This window comes from Hemibagrus wyckioides, linkage group LG24 (genome assembly GCF_019097595.1).
Source record: "Hemibagrus wyckioides isolate EC202008001 linkage group LG24, SWU_Hwy_1.0, whole genome shotgun sequence".
NCBI lineage: Eukaryota > Metazoa > Chordata > Actinopteri > Siluriformes > Bagridae > Hemibagrus > Hemibagrus wyckioides.
In genome coordinates this window covers 8,246,378-8,264,955 of record NC_080733.1, presented here as the reverse complement: position 1 = coordinate 8,264,955, position 18,578 = coordinate 8,246,378, and the positions used below count along the sequence as shown (strand labels likewise).

General features: G+C 42.8%; 1 protein-coding gene across 8 annotated transcripts in view; it reads left to right on the top strand.

Annotated features, from left to right (window-relative positions):
- nfyc (nuclear transcription factor Y, gamma) overlaps positions 1 to 18,351 on the top strand; it is a 24,145-nt gene extending 5,794 nt beyond the window's left edge. Inside the window, exons 1-11 of one of the 8 annotated variants that reach the window (XM_058377742.1) lie at positions 1,553 to 1,738; positions 7,189 to 7,298; positions 8,220 to 8,288; positions 8,817 to 8,930; positions 9,747 to 9,842; positions 11,207 to 11,389; positions 13,340 to 13,411; positions 14,203 to 14,364; positions 15,074 to 15,181; positions 15,405 to 15,464; positions 17,179 to 18,351. In XM_058377742.1, the coding sequence (XP_058233725.1) occupies positions 7,200 to 7,298; positions 8,220 to 8,288; positions 8,817 to 8,930; positions 9,747 to 9,842; positions 11,207 to 11,389; positions 13,340 to 13,411; positions 14,203 to 14,364; positions 15,074 to 15,181; positions 15,405 to 15,464; positions 17,179 to 17,301 (1,086 nt within the window). In that variant the 5' untranslated portion in view covers positions 1,553 to 1,738; positions 7,189 to 7,199 and the 3' untranslated portion in view covers positions 17,302 to 18,351. Of the gene's footprint in view, positions 1 to 1,552; positions 1,739 to 2,868; positions 2,981 to 7,188; positions 7,299 to 8,216; positions 8,289 to 8,816; positions 8,931 to 9,746; positions 9,843 to 11,206; positions 11,390 to 13,339; positions 13,412 to 14,202; positions 14,365 to 15,073; positions 15,182 to 15,404; positions 15,465 to 17,178 lie in introns of those variants that run through there. The other 7 variants (XM_058377740.1, XM_058377736.1, XM_058377735.1 and 4 more) reach the window with 7 other exon arrangements.
- The last annotated feature ends 227 nt before the right edge of the window (positions 18,352 to 18,578 follow it).

The following is an 18,578-nucleotide window of genomic DNA, read 5'->3' as shown; positions in this document are numbered from 1 at the left end:
TTTGTCCACTCCTGCTCTTCCTCACCGAGCAGCAGGTATTCACTGGAACAACAGGGATAACCTTGAGGTCTTTCCGCCATTTCAGGCATTGTTTAAAACGCCTCCATCTTCTCTATAATCAGCCCAGATCTGTTCTGGTCATCTTTGTCAGATTGTTTTTTTTTTTTGCAAATTACTGTAGTATGTCGAGTTGTGACACGAATATATTTTTCTTTGTCATCTGTTCTGTAAGGCTCTCAAGACATGGTGTAGTGTAAATCACTGACATGCTTTCAATGAAGTGAGGTTTAATAGAAAGAGTGCACTTGAAGTAACCTTTGCTATACAAGATGTTTTCTAATACTACCTACATAGCAGGGCTGAAATAAATACAAAGACCGAACAGATGCTAGCATGATTTTTTTTTTTTTTTTTTTCCTTGCTGATTGTCATCACGGTCTTGTATCTGTTTCAGGAAGATGTGTTTGCATATTCCTGATTTTGTCAGCATATTTGGCCTTAGCATCTTAAGGTCACCTCTAACGGCTCTGTTTTCCGAGAGCCGTGTTCTCATTATCGATCGAGTCTATGCCGCGCGCAGTTTCATGTCATGTTGAAAGGCATCAATGAGTTGCACGTTCTATAGAGCTTCAGTGCACAGATGTCCTTGCGTGCCTGTGTGACTGCTTATCTGCCCTGTGTGACATTCCACTTTAAATCATCCGGCGGCGGCATGCGGCAGCCACTCTGACACGCCTCAGAGCCAATCGGTGGCCTCGAGGTGATTTACGTCAGCGTCCGGCCAGCCAGTGCGCGAGCCTGAGGGGCGGGCTCTAGAGACATTTTGTTTGACATTGTAAATAAGCAAGGCACAGTTGTTGGTGAGAAGCCAGTTGTTCCCTCCAGCTCCGTCCAGCTCCAGCAGGAGATGAGATCAGCAGAGAGAACTTCTGAAGCTAGTGGACAGAGACCCTCCTCCACACTCGTCGTGTCCGTTTTTTCCCGCTCCGTCCTTTTGTCCGTTGTTTTCTCGCTGTTCCTTTTTTTCCTTCCCTGACCCCTACCCCACTTCTCAAGGTAACTTAAAACAGGAAGTTGACTCTCTGTGAAAAGGGGTGGAGCAGAAAAAGGCTGAGGAAAAGGAGGGAGGGCGTGCGGAGGGTGGAATTACACAGCCTAAGGACAGTCAGCTGAGCCAGTGGAAAGGAAAAAGGGCTCTATGGGATTTGAAGAGAAGAAAAGGGTGGGCTCTAGAGGAGAGGCGGGCCATAAGTATCACGTAGCAGGCTAGATTGCTTACTTTCAAGTGTTAAAGGGAAAGCAGGCAGGAGATTTTTTGTCCAGCACTTGCTATACTGATCTACAGTCTCTCTCCTCCCGTCTCTCACTTTCTCTGCTGTTTTCTCTCTGACTTCACATTGAAGCAGGGGTCAACTGAAAGACAAACAGAAGCGTGGCCAGGCACAGACAGGACTGAAGGCTGCCTTTAGTGGAGTCAGAGGAGGAATGGAAGGGGGCTGTGTGTTTAGGGAAGGGGGGGTAGGAGTTGATGGGGTAGTGAAAGCGGAGGGGGTTTTGAAAAGGGGGGTCGTTGCTTTCCTCTCGGCTTCGGGATCGGCGTGCAATGCCGACTGCCTGCCCCACACACAGCCTTTGTTTGCTCCCAGGACAGAGCCTGTGGACTAGAGAGTTTCTCTGTCCACCTCTGAAAGAAACTCGGATCCTCCTCCAGGCTGCAGTGCACTATGAAGGGCACAAGGTAAGTGTGACATCTGCGTTTGGGCAGCGGTCCCACAAACCAACCTGTGTTTGGTGTTTGTTGTCTCTGTTACTCTCACTCTGTCTCTGTGTCCATCTGAAAGGGGATGCTTCCTCTGTTCTCTGTCCTCCACAGTGCTGCTGCTTCTCCTCCTCCTTCTTTTGCCCTCTGCTTTCTTCCTTGTTTTTTTTTTTAGTTTTATATTAAAAGAACGTGAAATATATACATAAAAAATCCACTAAAAGCTGTTGCATTGTTGAAATTTTCTTCTTTTCTTGTTACTACAAATGTCATCGTGTGAGAATTGTTTGCTTTCAGACATGTTAACGGCGCTGCGTAGAAAAATCTTTTGTGTTTCTTTTGCGTGTCGAACGGTGGGAAGATGATGATTGTGTTTGTGAACAGAAGTCCTGCTTCACCTTCAAGGCCCAGTCCTTCATGGCTTGTTTACACTTTACTGACAGTGATGTAGAGCAGAGGGCAAATATGGTGGTAGTGTCTAGGGGACAAACTTGAGATGGTCCCATAATAAGGTTTAGAGTTGGTTTGTGGGAGCTACTTGTCTTTTCCTTCCTTCTCGTGTTTCACCAACTCCACTGAGGTACTTTCCTCTCATTTAATGCACGCTAAACGAATCTGAGATCCATTCTGATTTCTGTTCTGCCTCTAATTGAAAGTTTCCACTGGTACCTCGGATAGTAGAGTCCTAATGGGGGGGGGGGTGTTTGGGGACTAAAAATAGCTCCAAGTTACTGCCAAATCCCACTGCGATTTGTTGTTTGCATGAGACTTGAATATCATTTAAGCCTCTCACTGCTCCATTGGGAATACAGAACCAAAAAAATAAGTATTTGAGAACATGAGCGTCGGATGGGAGAGCGTCACACATGCTGTCGATCGATGCAGAGGTGACCTTTTGCACGTTCTGTCTGATGACCCGGGCACTTTATACTCAGGACAGTGCTCTTTTCATATTGAAAAGGAAGCTGCCAAGTGACCACACTGTTTGCTCTGGAGCTAGCATTAGCTTGTTGTACCCGTCTGTGCTAGTGGGGCCTGTTGGCGTATGAAGGTCACAAGAATGTGAGAGCGGCTCGCACAGTCACTCAGTCAGCAGGGAGAGCGTGAGACTGAGAGGACAGCACATGCCTCACGGACCATCACACAAGAGGGGTTCTTTCAGCATCAGCTTGCTCTCTGGAGACACCGGCACGCAAATCGTCTCCTCGGGTTTAACACAGGGTCAGCGAGAGCTACAGCAAGAGTCCTCTGTTCCCCTCTCTCTTTCTTCTCTGCTACTGTATCTCCCTCATTTTTCTCGTCCCTCCCTACCTTACTCATTTTTCCCTCCCTCTCTCCTCTATTCGATGACCTTGAGAGATCAGTAACCGCTTCCTGGAGTTGGTGTGAGGCTGAAACAAGGACATGTTTAGCAGGAGTGAGCTATAGGTGCTGTGATTACTCGTAGGTCATACAGCGCAGCTATGTCTGGTGTGGTCACCCCTAGCTGTAGCTATCAAAACGAGCAGAAGGGTATTAGCTGGTTAATTTGTAATGCATTGCAGCGTGTTGCCCGTCGCTTTGTTTTGTCGGTCGATGATTAACCAGTAACCGTGACAGCTTTCCCCGACTGTCCGCTGTGCGAGAATTTCACAGTAGTTAATGAGTCCTCAATAGATAGCTAAATATCACCAGACTTATGTGTTTAGTATCCTTGAGGTGACCTTTTAATAACATGGGGCCTTTTTAGTGTGAGAAAAGGCATCTGCTTGTATCTCTAGCATCGAAATTCAACCCATGTTTATTTTGAGATGCGTTAAGTTTTCACATCTAGTAGTTTGCATAGTCAAGGACATTTTGGTACGCTTCAGAGAGAATCTCATTACCATGTCGTGTTATTCATAAATAGTACAATCCATGTGGAATGTGTGCCTTACACTTTCTGCTAATTCAATTGCAAAAGACATGCTTTTCTAAACACACACACACAATCCCTTTGTGCCAAATTGTTCTGCGCCCATTTTTCGGTACCACTCCCCCTCCCCATGCCTTTAGCACTTAGATGTCAGATAAGGTTGTGTTACTCGTTCATATCTGCTCTCATCAGTGCTCTATTTTCAAGGAATGAGGGCGGGGAGGAGAAAGACACAGAATGATAACATGATATAGAGATCACTGGTAGTAAAATCCTCCCCCTGACTCATTTTTCAAAGCCTGTTATAGTTCAGATTCATTTGTGATTAATCAGATTCTTTGCTAAACCCTTGCTCCGATCGGCCAATCGTGGCCTAGCAAACGCACCTAGGCAAGGGCACCTTGGACAAACCTTTGTGTCCCAGATGTTTGGGGGCAGGGGGATGGGTTTGCAGTGTAGGGTCTGGTTTAAACAATATCTGAACAGATCCATCATGGTTTTCAGCTAGCTAGCCTTGGCATTGTCAACAATTTGCTTTTTAAGGCTAAACGATGCTAAGGTATGAGCTGATGTAAGATTGCCATGAAGCCTTGGGTAGATTAGTCACCTGTTGATGGGGTTGCTGACTTTTTAACTAGGATTTAGCTTCATCTTTTTTTTTTCTTCTTTTTTTTTTTTTTTACCTTTCTGCTGAAAGACGTTGTTGCTGTAACGTTATCAAGACTTCAAACCTTTCCATAACCGGGAGCCAAGAAAGCAAAACTGGTGGTGCATTCTGGGTGGGAGGAATGGCGTACTGTCTCTCACCTGTCAATCACAACAAAAACTAGCCAGTCGGCGGTCCCTTTGAGGTCATGTATGCGGAAGCAGGTAGTCGCTCTTTCCTCCGAGTGTGTTATGCCGCCCTGTAATGCAACACGAGCAGTAGCTCGAAAAGATGCGGTCAGCTTTGGTGTCATGTGTCTCGAAGGAAGCGTACGTTCCTCTTCACCTTCCCAGTAGCTGTTGTGTGTTAGAGGAGAGCCAGCTGAAATTTTGGATGTCGTGCACTGGACATTTTGTGTGGTAAATCTTTACCTGGGTCACTGAAACTTCCACACGACTAGTTAGATTAAGAAGCGTGTCGGACACAGCAACAGTAACTAGGGGGCGGGGCTTAGTGAAGGATCAATCCTGTGGTAGGTTTTTAAAGCAGAGGTTGTTTTAATAAGGTGCTGTTGACATTAGTCTTGGACTTTAGACATAACAGGAGTTGCAGTGTAAATCAGTGACTGGTTCTTATTTAAAAGACAGGAAACAATGCTCACTCGACTTGAAATAACTCATAGCCTGCCCATTTTAAGGAGCAGAATTTCAAGAATGTGAATTTTCAGTCGTTTGTTAAATAACCTCGACGTTTCTTTGACTGTAGTTGTTAGCATGTGTCGTGTATTAGTTCCATCTTCAGTTTTTCCACACATCTCTGATTTAGTATTCATTAGTATAATTAAACATTCCCGAATGGAAAAATCTTTGTGTGGTCACATAGTGCACTAGTGTTTGTGCAGTCCATCATTTGAAACTTGGAAAGTGCAGTCGTTTGGCCAGGAGCAGAGTTTCTCGTTGTGTTTGAGTCAGCACAGCAGGCACATGCTTTTCTCGTGGCTCTCGAGAGGCTCGGCGTTGCGTCTCCCCGTGTCCCGCTCCATCAAACATCAAACACATGACGCAAAAAGAGCCATGCTCTGTGTGTCCTCCTGCGTAACAGCCATTATTATGGAGCTAATTAACTGCAGCATATTTCAGTCCACCATTTCACCCCAAGCAGCTCTGGGAGGTGTGAAATGGAGGCACACCTTTGCTGAGGTACTAGTGAGCGCTGCGGTGCCACCTGCATGAAACAGGCCGGGGCTAGCAGAAGAGATCCTGCTGATTCAGCTCATGCAGGCAGCATCGACTTTCTGAGAGGCAGAAAAGCAGTAGACAGTGCCAGTGAGGCAGGCGCACAGGTCAGGAGAAATCCAACACCACCGCTGCCCTGTTTGCTGAAGGGCAAGAGCTATCAGCGGTTGCGAGTACAAAAAATGCAGACAGCTTGGTTATTTGTTTATCCAGTGGAGAAAGCAGGGTTCTGTATATTAAACCCTGCTGGCTTTTGAGACCTTGTCTGAGCACGGTACCATGCTTATGATGTAAATAGGCTTCTGCGTTCATTTGGATTATGACGGACCAAGAAACGGGGCCTGTTGTTGGTGGGTCATTTATCATGTGTCATGTTTCAGAATAAAAGGTTGACATGGCTACGAGTTACAACAGCCGGTCTGGGTATGCTGATGCATCACTCCTTAAATGGAAGATTTTGGCTGTTTTAATTTGCCTCCTCACTTCTTGGGCCTTTGACAGTAGTCCTGCTGTTACTGCGTGGTAATTAGCTTGCTACTTATTTAAATGGTGTTAAGTGAATCATCTAATTATTATTTCTTATCTGTGGCCAGCACTAAGAATCAGCCATCCCCATTCAGAGACAGAGGGACTGTCACAAGACCAAAGCCAGATGCTGTTTTTGTTTCTTAAATTAACCTCAGCAAAACTAATCAAATGCAAACAACAGCGCACTTCTGCCCAAGGCGATTTCTTTTTTTTTCTTTTTTTTTTTCCACCTTATTAAATTGATACTGAATGATGCTTCAAACCCATTAACATTACTGCAGTGTTCTAGTTTCTTTAATAACACTTTCAACTCAAAAAAGACAGGGCCATATTTCATGCAGCCAGGCCTAAGTCAATACACATGATTTATTTATCAGTATTGTTTCTGCTCTAATGCTATTGATCTATATTCTCATTTTAAAAGCCATAGATCCTCCGGAGCAAGTACACAGTTATTGGTCTCCGTTGAAAGCCTGCTTTTCCGCTTATCATCTCGTTTATTGTAATGTATGCAAGGGTGTCCTGCTGCATTTGACCCACATTGTGATGCCACACAGAAGTCTGCTTGCTCCTCTGTCCCTAAACCCTTAGCACTTGGATTATAGTTGTATTGCACAAGGCCTAGTTGTCTTTACTCTGGCTCATGCGCCAGTGGCACCCCACCCAGCTATTTTTGGCGTTCTTTTTCCTGCCAGAGTGGTTAAAAGAAAAAAGTGTGAGCAGCGCCGAGTTCCCCAGAAGCACAAGCTTGGGCAGGTTGGCTGAACTTGTGAGCAGAATTCCTCTCATGCCATAGTAACCTGCCAGCTTCACTCTCTAAGCACCAGGCTTGATAGCCCAGGCCCACTCGTTTCACAAGTGTGCATGTCGGTGTGTATATGGGTGATTTCTTGGCATACACACAGAGCTGCCTAGTAAAACTGCCACATTTGGGCCAAGCCTTAGAAACAATGTGGACTCCAGGGATTGCGATGTGGCTTTCCAGCACCAGGTTGCACAAGAAGCCCGGTTACTCCTCTCCTGTACACTGTGGCACAATGAATAAACATGGAAGAACTTTCAGCTGAGAATGTACTTGATTTTAGTTTCAATCAAAGTTTGATTTCTGTTTCTCCTGTTTTTGTAGAAGATCTGGAGATGTCAGGAGACTCCTTCGGAGCAGCTGGAACAGATGCCCAGCAGAACCTGCAGTCCTTCTGGCCCAGGGTCATGGAGGAGATCAGGAACCTCACTGTGGTATAACACTTGCATACAGCTTCATGATCTCTTTAATTAAATGGGTGAAAGCATGACTATACTCAAGAGTCGCTCAGAATAGAAGAAGCAGCGTGTGATAATAGAAGCTTGAAAGGGACAGAACAGTCAGCTATTGTGAGTCACAGGTTTTCTTAGCGGTCTATAAAATTATGCGATTATTGTAGGTATAATACTCTTTTAAGCATTCACGCTGAAGTCATAGTAAATGCTGGTTTATAACCATTGTGTGCCATCAGACCGAAACTGGAAAAACGGCTGTTTATTTGTACTTGATGCATACAAAGTGTTATTCGAAAGGTTTACAGTCTACAGTAGAAAAAAAAACAATGAAGACAAAATCGCTCTAATCCTCCGTCACATAATTTACATTCTTATTACGTTACATATAATCACATAATAACTGGGTACGCTGCTACATTCTGGAGGCTGTAATAATCGAATCACTTCAGAAACCCGTCGCAGAAGCCGCAGTTCGGTGAAATAAATCTGAAATGTTTGTTACCTGATAAACCCGGTTAAATTAAAGGGAAGATTAACATGGTTTTGTTAGTTGGCAGTGAATAAACAAATTGAACAAAATGCAATAATGACCAACCTTTTATAACACACTGTTTAGTGACAGCAGTTAAACAATAAAATACAATTTAATTCAAGCAATAACGTTGTAGTGTTTTACACTCTTATTTAAAACCTCATAAATATACATGATTTCTGATGATAGGTTTCTGACTCGTTCTGCTCAGGTCATAAGTGGAATTTTGTAAACATAGGAGTTGTTTGTGCTACACATTTGCCTTAGTGTGTAAATTCGTATCCAGATCAGTGGATATTTACTCTGATATCTGTTCTATGTAAATGTAAATGAGCCTGCTGTGACACACTCCCGCTCTGTTTCAGAAGGATTTTCGCGTGCAGGAGCTTCCACTTGCTCGCATCAAGAAAATCATGAAGTTGGACGAGGACGTGAAGGTAAGAGTGACAGGATCGGTGATCGAGCTTCACTGTTGTCACCTTCACTCACCTAAATCATATCCTTCTCATAGCCTGCCTTCCCCAGTTCCCCTGGAATGTGTTTGAAGGAGAGAGAGACTGTTCTTTCTTTTCTACTTAAATCTCTCGGCCATCTTGTCTCATTTGACCCATCCTGTTGGACAGTCGAGTGCCCAGTTTGTGGCATGAGCAATAGACTGTTTGTAGTTAAAGGTAGCCCTGTGTGGGAAGCATGCATTCGTGTAGAGTGGTGTTCACACGCTTAAAATAAACTAGAGCTTAGAGTGGGAAGAAGGTTAAACTGGAACAGAAAGCCAAGGCAATTAAGAGCTCAGCGTCACTGACATGAGAAAAGACCTTGGGACACACTGTGGTTCAGCCTTATTTGTGTGTGTGTGTGTGTGTGTGTGTAAAAATGCTTTGCCCCTTTGCTCTGACCATGAGAATTTGTGTATGTGTGCCTGTGCCTGCTTACCATTTAACCCTCTCCATGCCAACCCACTGTAGATGATCAGTGCTGAGGCTCCAGTGCTTTTTGCTAAAGCAGCTCAGATCTTCATCACAGAGCTCACTCTGAGAGCCTGGATTCACACCGAGGACAACAAACGGCGCACACTACAGGTGAGATACTGATCTTTAACCTTCTCTGATCCTACCATTCGATTATTGCCAAGTCAGGGCTCTTTTTCATCATATTACCAGTCTGACCCGGAGTTGTGGTCAAATGGGGGAAAAACACATGCTTTCCTATACCATACCAATACTATTGACTTTATGGGAAATAGTCATGAAACATGAACTGTCAGTTTCTTCACATTTAAATACGTCTCTCTTTATCACAGATGCATGACAGAATTTTTTTTACATTTGAGTCCATCTTTGACCTCTGTCTGTAATTCTGCCAAATTAAAAATATGCTTAAATACAGCAGTGTTTCTTAACAAGATAGAAGAAACATTAGGGCTGGTAGAATTTGAATTTTGGGAAAAATCTGTAGCATCAAGTGCACCATCACTGCGTATGTAAATTTTGTCATGTGTTGACTCCTGTTGCTAAGGCAGTGTGTTTGCAGCACTGGCCTTTGTGAAGGCCCCGCGTCAATCAGGGTCACCCTGACAACGCTCATCACTAGAACAACTGCGAGGATATGACCCTTAGCCACCAAATATTAATCACAAGGCTAAAAATAGCTGCTGATGTGAGGGGTGACAATGGGGAGGTGGTCTTGACAGCCGGTATAGCACGGAAAGTACCACATGGATTAGTGTTGGGGGGGGTGGTCTGTTACAGGCTTGAAGCCGAAAAAGTTTTAGGTTAAGCACACTGAACTAAATCTAGATAGATAAATATATATTATATTTATCTTATATATATATATATGTATATGTGTTCTTGACTCATGTTATTCGTTGTTTTTTCCCATTTTTTCTTTCCCAGAGGAATGACATAGCCATGGCGATCACCAAGTTTGACCAGTTTGACTTCCTCATTGACATTGTCCCAAGAGACGACCTTAAGCCACCCAAACGACAGGTGGGAACCCATGAAAAGTGTTTATTATTAAAGTTAAAGAAGCAAAATCCTCAAAGAAACCAAGAGACTACTTTGTGATCCTTAAGAAGAGGAGATCTCTGCAACACTGCTCCTGGGGGTTTGGAGGTGCTGTAAACATCCTTGACTGGAAGCTGGGGGTAAGGTCAGTGAAGGCTTTCAGTCGGATGTTTGCAGCATCCTGCTTCCACTGAACATCCACTCCGTCATCGCAACAAATACTAAATCACCACACTGACATCCAGATTCGCAACACGCACCCTGTTATAAGAGTGCTCAGCCCCTCAACATGTTTCTCCAGGAGACCGCTCCGCTACGGCAGCACTAACGCAGGCTCACAGGCCACAGCTTGCTATTGTATGTCTGATTAGCATGGCTGATGTTATCAGACGGTTCCTGGTGCTGTTGTCATGTTTGTGTGTGAGCAGGTGTGTAAACATCCTACACTCTCAGCTGTGACATTACAAAGCTGGGAGAGGGATGTTTACGCTCTTTCTCACAAATTATTCTTCACTTTCTCATTAAAAACCTGCCATCTTTTAAAAAAACAAACAAACAAATGTACCAGTGTCTCTTGATTTGCTTTGTTAGTCACATTTCTTCTCTATGTTTGGTTGTGTTTTGCACAGTTCTGTGAAGCAAAGAGAAGTGTTAGTGATGACTAGCCGGTGGTGATGGGTTAAAACCTAGCATGACATGCTTGTATGATCGTTTCTATTTTTTCTTATCAAAATGTAACATTTACTTAATGATTTAATTGCCTGCAACAGCTAAAATTCACTGAATGGATCTGAGTTGCAACTGTTGGTTTCACATCACAGCGATTTTTAGCAACAACAGTTTCTTTTTCTTCAAGATGTCAACATTAACTTTGATATACTATGATCAACTGACTGGGGTGGGGTGGGGGGGCGGTCTAGTGGATTTCTCCTAATGTCAATAACCTTTCCATGCAAGTGTCATCCCACTAGTGATGACCTTCAAACTGGCAATTAAAATAATAATAATAATAAAAATAAATGAATGTTCAATTGTGTTTTAAAAAATGTATAAAAATTGTTAAATTCCTTAATACATTTATAATGTAAATAAGTGAAGCAGTTTAATCAGAGATGGTACTGCTGGATATCGTGGCAGCTGATCTAGGTTACAGAAACTCGTCATATCACACAAGCCTAGTGCAACTGCTGTCAGTTCACAGCATGAAATCTCGCATTACTCTACCTAACCCTTTCCTATTAGTTATTTATTCAAGGTCAGCCTCTAGTATTACAGTGTTAAAATAATTTATGGAGATGTAACCTAGTGATAGGCTTTATCCTATGTGTGTGCGCGTGTGTATGTAGGAGGAGGTGCGTCAGTCGGTCGCCTCGACAGAGCCGGTGCAGTACTACTTCACGCTGGCGCAGCAACCCGGCGCTGTACAGGTGCAGGGGCAACAGCAAGGCCAGCAGGTGGCTGCACCCGCCACCGCCGCCACCACTCTCCAACCAGGCCAAATCATCATCGCCCAACCTCAGCAGGGCCAGGTACAACACAAACACACACACAGTGCAACCTTTCCCATCCGGTATACACACTCAACAATAACTTCATCAGAAACAAAATAGTCACATTTGTACTGGGGTCACATTTTTGTTTCAACAAAGATGACACGAGATGGCATTTGAACTCTAGTCACATGTGAGCAGGTGGAGTGGAAAACATCGCTATGTGCTAGCGCCTCTTTCAATCACTGTGGCACTTCACAGTTTGCCCTCGTATGTCCTATAGCTCAGACATACTAGTACTTGAAACTTTACCATACCAGCAGGTTGTACACACGCATCAAAGCCTCACACTTGAGCTAAATCCACTTTGATTACTTGATCCACACTTTAAAAGAGGATGCCGAGTGGTGTCATTCACACTTTCCTATCAAGTGAGAAGTGCAGAACCCAGTCACCTTCTCATCCACCCCAGTGTAACATCAGTCCAGTCTCAGAATGTGAACTCTCTGCCCCTTCCGCTGTCGCTTTCTCTCTTTATTCTCTTTAGTCTTATACACTTTCTTTTTGGCTCTGAATCTGAGTCTGTCTCACTCACACACACACACTCACTCTTTCTCTCTTCCTCACTCTCACTTACACTGAGGGTTTTTTTTTCCCCCCTCAGACGCTTTAGTGATCCTTTTCACATCTTTTGGGCTCCTGTTCTCTTTCAATCCTTGTCATTAACCTAATTCAGTTCTATTCACTCACTACTTATCTTCCTCACTGTCCCTGTTTGTTTGAACTTTCACCTTGTGCCCTCTTGATTTCATTCTCTTTATGCAGGACCTTTTCTATACACTTTCTCTCACACTCTGCTCTCTTTCTCAGTGCTGGACCTTAGGATCAGTGCTATTTCAGCATGCCTGCTATCCACTGAGCGCTCAGAGATGTGAACAATGCTTTCACTTTCACCTTCTGGGGAGAGCCAAGAACAAGAAAGAGATCGGGTCAGGGAGGGACATAGTAGTGATGCATCACAGGTGGTGGTGAGATGAATGCACAGGGAATAAGCAATGGGGGTGGGGGGGCCTGTCTCTAGAACCTTTTTCACAAGATATATGCGTGATAAGTTTGGAGATGAGTCTTTGATCGTTGAATAAGTGCTATTTTAGGCATCCTGTGCACTGCAAAGATGTATAGATCTGAAGCAGATTTAATGCAGCATTAATTCTAGTCAGACTTGTGAGCCCTCTTAAGCCAGAATGTTCAAAAAGCTAAACGCCAAGATTTCATAAGGTTTACATCAGGGGTCATCAGTTGGCGGGACGCAGTCCAGATGCAGAAATCTGGTAAACATATGATAAATATTTCTGTAGTTCTGTTTTCTAAAACCAATTAACTGAAGTGGCAGAGCAGATCCTCTGTTTCAGCTTATCCAGTCCAGTATTTATGTAAATTATTCAGATGAAGCTGGCTCATCAAATTAGAGACTAGCTACAAATCTACAGACATCAGATCAGTAAGAGGAGTGTGTTCAATCTTTGATAGAGCTGGTCTGATTAGTGAACATAAGTAAACATAATGAAGAAAAGAAAAATTCAGTCAGCAGATTCTGTGAGCCGACTGTGGTGTGTTGCTTTGGCTTTGACCCTGAGGATGGAGAGAGAGATACTGTGCTTTGTTCTGTGTTACTGCTTCCCCCCCCACCCCACCCCCACCCCCAGCTTGCTCAATCTCACTGCAATTGTGACAAGTGCGCCACTTTAATCAAAATTGCTGTTTTTAGGCCATTATTCATCAGCTTACGAATGACATTTTCTTTTTATTTTTTTATGTTCTGCGAAGTTATGCTTCAACTTTTTGGTTTTTGTTCCTGCTTCTTATGCTCTGTGTCACTTACCATTTGCTTTGCATGTGCTTATTGCTTGATCAAGCTTTTCTGTCTCACTCCATCTCTCTCTCTCTCTCTCTCTCTCTCTCTTCCTCCTGCCATGTGTTCATCCTTAGGTGTTGCAGGGGACCACCATGCAGCAGCTACAGCAGGTGCAGGTAGCTCAGTCACAGGCTACCCCAATCACGGTAAACTATTCAGACCCCAAACTGCACCTTATATGTCCCTAATGTAGCAACTAAGGGTCATGCTGCTTGCCTCTGTAGCTTTTTATTTGAGATTATGTGGATGCACTGATCTGATAAAATGTGTTGGTAGCAGTCTGATATTGATCTGAAAGGCTGGGTTGGTATCAGATTGAATTTGATACATTTCCTATATATTCTGATGTATTTTCATGGCGGTTTAGTATCACCTAATACTTTATCTCAAATAGAAATTGGGTTTTCATCAGTAATACAATCTTTATATCATGGATATGATGTTAAAAGACTACATATCACATCCGTGGGAACCAAGAGAAGGTTGATCAATGCATTAATCATGACAGGATTCTCCAAGACATGAAGTGTTCCCACTGTACATACCTGTATCTATCTCTTCAACTGATGGAGGTCGTGACAGGCAGATAATGCCAGACTGCTGAATAAATTGCTCGTGTGTATTGGGTGTCCTTCCCTGAAGACTCCCCGATCGCCTTTCATGGCTAGGTGATTTACTACCCAGGTTTCTCTGCTTGCTGCAAGAGGTCGGAGGCCATAGACTTACCCCACTCCTCTTTCTTAGTCCTTGGATCAGTTTCATGTAGTTCTCTGAGGGCTGTCTAGAACATGGGGCGATGTGAGGTATGTTGTAAGCTTTAGTGTCACTGCTGAAAGAAAACCACCAGACAGTTATAGGGTGCACAGGGTAAAACTTCATTTGCTCAGACCCTTAACACTTCTTTCTGCCCCGCTTCTCCTCTGTCTCTCTCTTACAGAGCGCTCCAGTGACCATGCAGGTGGGTGAGGGCCAGCAGGTGCAGATAGTGCAGGCGGCTGCACAGGGTCAGGCTCAAGCGCAGGCAGCACAACCAGCCGGCCAGACCATGCAGGTCATGCAGCAGATCATCACCAACACAGGGGAGATTCAGCAGATCCCTGTAAGAGCTGCACCACTATGCCTGTCTCATTGATGATGTATTGTTATAGTGTCTTTAATCACTTTACCATCCAAAGTGATTAAAAATCCAAACACTTTGTCGTCCTAAAAAATCACATTTGCAAAAGATCAGGGGAGGAAACATGAAATCATTCTGTGAATCTCTTAACTGCTATTATGTAAACATTTTCTAATAAAATAAAAACCCTAGCATAATTTAGAGTCAGTTGTTATGAGTCCAAAATGCTTTGCGTGTCACCCTGTTTCATTACTATTAATGATTTATTTTTATTATTATGCAGTTTTTCCCACCTCAGACTGATGAATATATATTTAGACATGTTTACGTATATAAATGTAGACTGTATTAAACAAGGTCTAATCGTCTAAGATTATGTCTAAGACATAACGCCTTTAAGGTTTTAAAAGAACTGTGGGTATGGCCTTGTGCAGCTAATAATGTGAAACTGTGTAATTGTTTGGCATTTACGGGGTGTTTTTTAGACTAACGTTTAGAAAAAATGCTTAATTGTATGTTAGCCTAGAATTTGACATCTATATTAGCATAGAATTTTACAAAGCCAATATATATTAGGCTAGAATCCCACATGACCCATGTAGTGACCGTATTTTAACTAGAAGCTATGATGCCGGTTACTTGAAATTACCCGAGTGTGCTCATTGTCTCCTCCTTGTGGTGGTGTTGCCAGGTGCAGCTGAATGCTGGAGGACTGCAGTATATCCGTCTTGCTCAGCCAGTTTCAGGAGCACAAGTCGTTCAAGGACAAATACAGACCCTCGCAACCAACACCCAGCAGGTAAAACACAAGAAATATGATCCACTAAGTAAATGATCTGCCTCTAGAATCACAGTAGTATTTTAAAATTGCTGCTGTTATGTTATTCATGTTGCTTGATTTTTACGATTTGTACTGACACTCGAACTGGACAGACCATTTTGCAGGGTCATAATTTTCATTTGGATGCCTTTGACACCGACGTGCAGGGACATGATGTGTATTTTGCTCTATCTGTTGGCAGGTATCGCAGACAGAAGTGCAGCAAGGACAACAGCAGTTCAACCAGTTCACTGATGGTCAGGTAAGGTTCACAGTCACACAGTTACGCTAACTCGCTCTCTACCGCGGTATGCATCTGGTTTTTCATTTAGATTTTATTAATTTTTAAGTACTAATTATTTCAAGCACGCACAAGAAAAGCTCTGAGAACAATAAATACTCTCACTTGGTGATGCGTACGTACTACAACGCCATTTCTTGTGGATGGAGACGTCACAGTACAGACTGTTCCATACTGTAGGGAAGCAGACAGTGACAGTGATTAATACAAGTAGAAAGCAAATCAGAGATCAGGAGCTTCTCTGTGTAATGCCTGGTACATCAGCAACAGAGATTTAAAAGGAATCCTAATACTAACTGGAATGCTCTGAATGGATTTGGGGATTAATGTGATTTCAAAATTCACAGAAGGGTCAGAAATAATGCTACCTGAGCTACCTGCAGTTCCCTAGAAACAGCATCAAGCCTGTTTACAGGATTAAGTTTAGTAAGGTCAGACGTCCAGTCATTAAAGGTTAAAACCATGTTTGAATTGATTGGCTAAGCTACTGAAGTTTTATTGTCAAGCAGCCTGCAACTGTGTGTCATTAACGTTAAAGTGAAATGAACCCACAAAATGCTGAATTAAAACGCTCATGGGAAGCATATAGAGTGAAAATATAATGAGGCCAAGAATGTATCCCTGAGGCACTCCAGAGGAAAGGGCAGTAAGAGAGGTCACCTTATTCTCAACAGAAACAGGGGATGTGCTCTTAGCTAATTGAGGAACAGTTAAGAGCATTCTGCAAAATACCAACCCAGTGACTCAGGCTTTCCTTTTTTTTTTTTAAGATGTTTGCTTTGACTGCAGATGAAACAGCTGAACAGAAATCTTCAAACTCTTAGTTCATAGAAAGATTTATATGTGATTAATAAAACGAATGCTCATAGTCAGATCAAGGACAGGGTTTTTCAAGCAGAAGCTGAACACATGCTAATATAAAATGACTGAAGTTGAAGATGCATTTTCAATAAGCTGTAGAGGAGCAGAGTTAGGGTTACAGTTACTTTATACTTTTTTCAGAAAATTGAGAAAATGGAAAATGGCTATGAGTTGAGAGCAGTGTGTTGGAGAGGAAGACACGGGATAACAAACCAACTAGTAAAAAAAAAAAACACTTATCACTATTATTATTATTATTATTATTATTATTATTATTATTAGAGGTTTATTTCTGTTAATAGACATTTTCTTACCTTCACAGTGGTGTATTTATGATGCAGCTAGGCAGAAGAAAAGGTTTTACTTTTAAAGCCAGACATGCACTTTGTTTTCTGCGGTAAACCATCAGTAGTTTATTGCCTGTCACATTGATATGCCACTGCCTAGAGTATATAACTAGCAGGTTAGTAGCTTTCAAAGAGAAATGGGTGGAAATGCATGATTCTGATCCTGTTTCTTACCATAGCTCATTGAAACTAATTATCTGTGAGTGAACAAACTGATCATTTGATGTCTTGGGTGGTTAAAAAAACAAGAGTTATAATGATTACATTGTTGACCTTTTTGAACATCATTACTGTGTAATTCCTAAACAAAGCACTCTAATTTGACCGATAAAGAATTCTATGTTTTTCTCGATGCCTGTCCCACTCTTCTGTAGTTCCTACCTGCATACAGGACTTCATTTGTCTACCGTTGCTTTCTGTTGTTTTATGTATACTCTGCTCTCTCTCCTCCTCTCTCGACCCTACAGCAGTTGTATCAGATCCAGCAGGTGACGATGCCTGCGGGTCAGGAGCTCACTCAGCCTATGTTCATCCAATCAACCAGCCAGACAGCTGATGGCCAGGTCAGCACGCAGGTCAGCGCCGACTGATGTGCCTCACTTCCTCTCTGACACCCAGGCACTGACTGCGCCGTAACCACACTGTTCCAGACCAGCTCAATCAGAGGGATCCCTACCACACCACTCTCAATACCCACACACGGCACCATTTCTATTATCATGCATAGACATATGCAACGCCAACAAGGCCAACTGCTCTAACTGCAGTTGATGCAACTTTTGTTTCTTCCTGACTGCAGTTGTTTAAAATTGATCACACTGTGGCAGAAATATAATTAGCTTTTGCCACAGCTGGGGCTATCCTGGTAAGTTTAGTTCACACTGCTCCCACCACAATGTCTGGCAACACACATCCTGACCCTGAACATTTTCCTGTCTTCAGCCAAACAACATATTACTCTAAATGCATTTTCCTTAAAATTACAAAACCACGCTTTAGTGTTTTTCCAGACTGGTAGGTGGGAACATTGTGTTCGAAGTGGAGTTGTTGTGGTTAATCACATAACTTTCTAATCCAAATGTTATGGAGCTCTTTGGATGTTTGGCCCCAGATGATCTCTGTCGATCAGATCTCAGTACAAAGACTCCAGTCTTCCCTGCAGTGTATCGGTGATGGTGGTCTGATCGATGTGTGAAGACTCCTGCCTTGTGAAAGGTCTTGGGGAATCCTGCCTCTGAGCTCTGTGTGGTTTCTGAATAAAATCTTCTGTCCTGGCTCGAGTTTCTGTTAAGCCCTGATTTGTCGATCATGTCGTCTTGTGTACAATTCAAAACTTAATGCTAAAGCCATAATCTACACATCCTGTACATGTCGATCTCTGTAGTTTGTATGATAACTCTGAAATTCATTTTTAATCGTATTTACTTCAATTTTATTAGTTACTTGTATAGTTCTGCAATTTGAACATGTGATATTGTTGAAAGGGCTTCTTACTGTTGGATTTTCTACATGCAAAACAGTGTGTGTGTGTGTGTGTGTTTGGGTGGGTGGGTTGATAAAGGGTGTATGAGTGTAATGGTTTGTGTATTCCTTGTGTTTGATATTGTGCATTAAAATCCCTCTTTGGACCAGATATGAAACTTGTTTCCTGTTCTCCTTCTCTCTGTCTTCTGCATACACAGGTTAATGTTAGTGCTAACAAATTATTGTCTTTACAGTTTTCAACAGGGTTTTTTAATCCAAAGGTACATTAAAAAATAAAAATAAAAAAGGCTAGTTTGTGTGAAAATAAAATCCAAGTCTGAGATGCACAAAAAGTGCACTGTAGTGAAGCAAAATGCCTCAGAATGGATTTAACTCCTTCAAT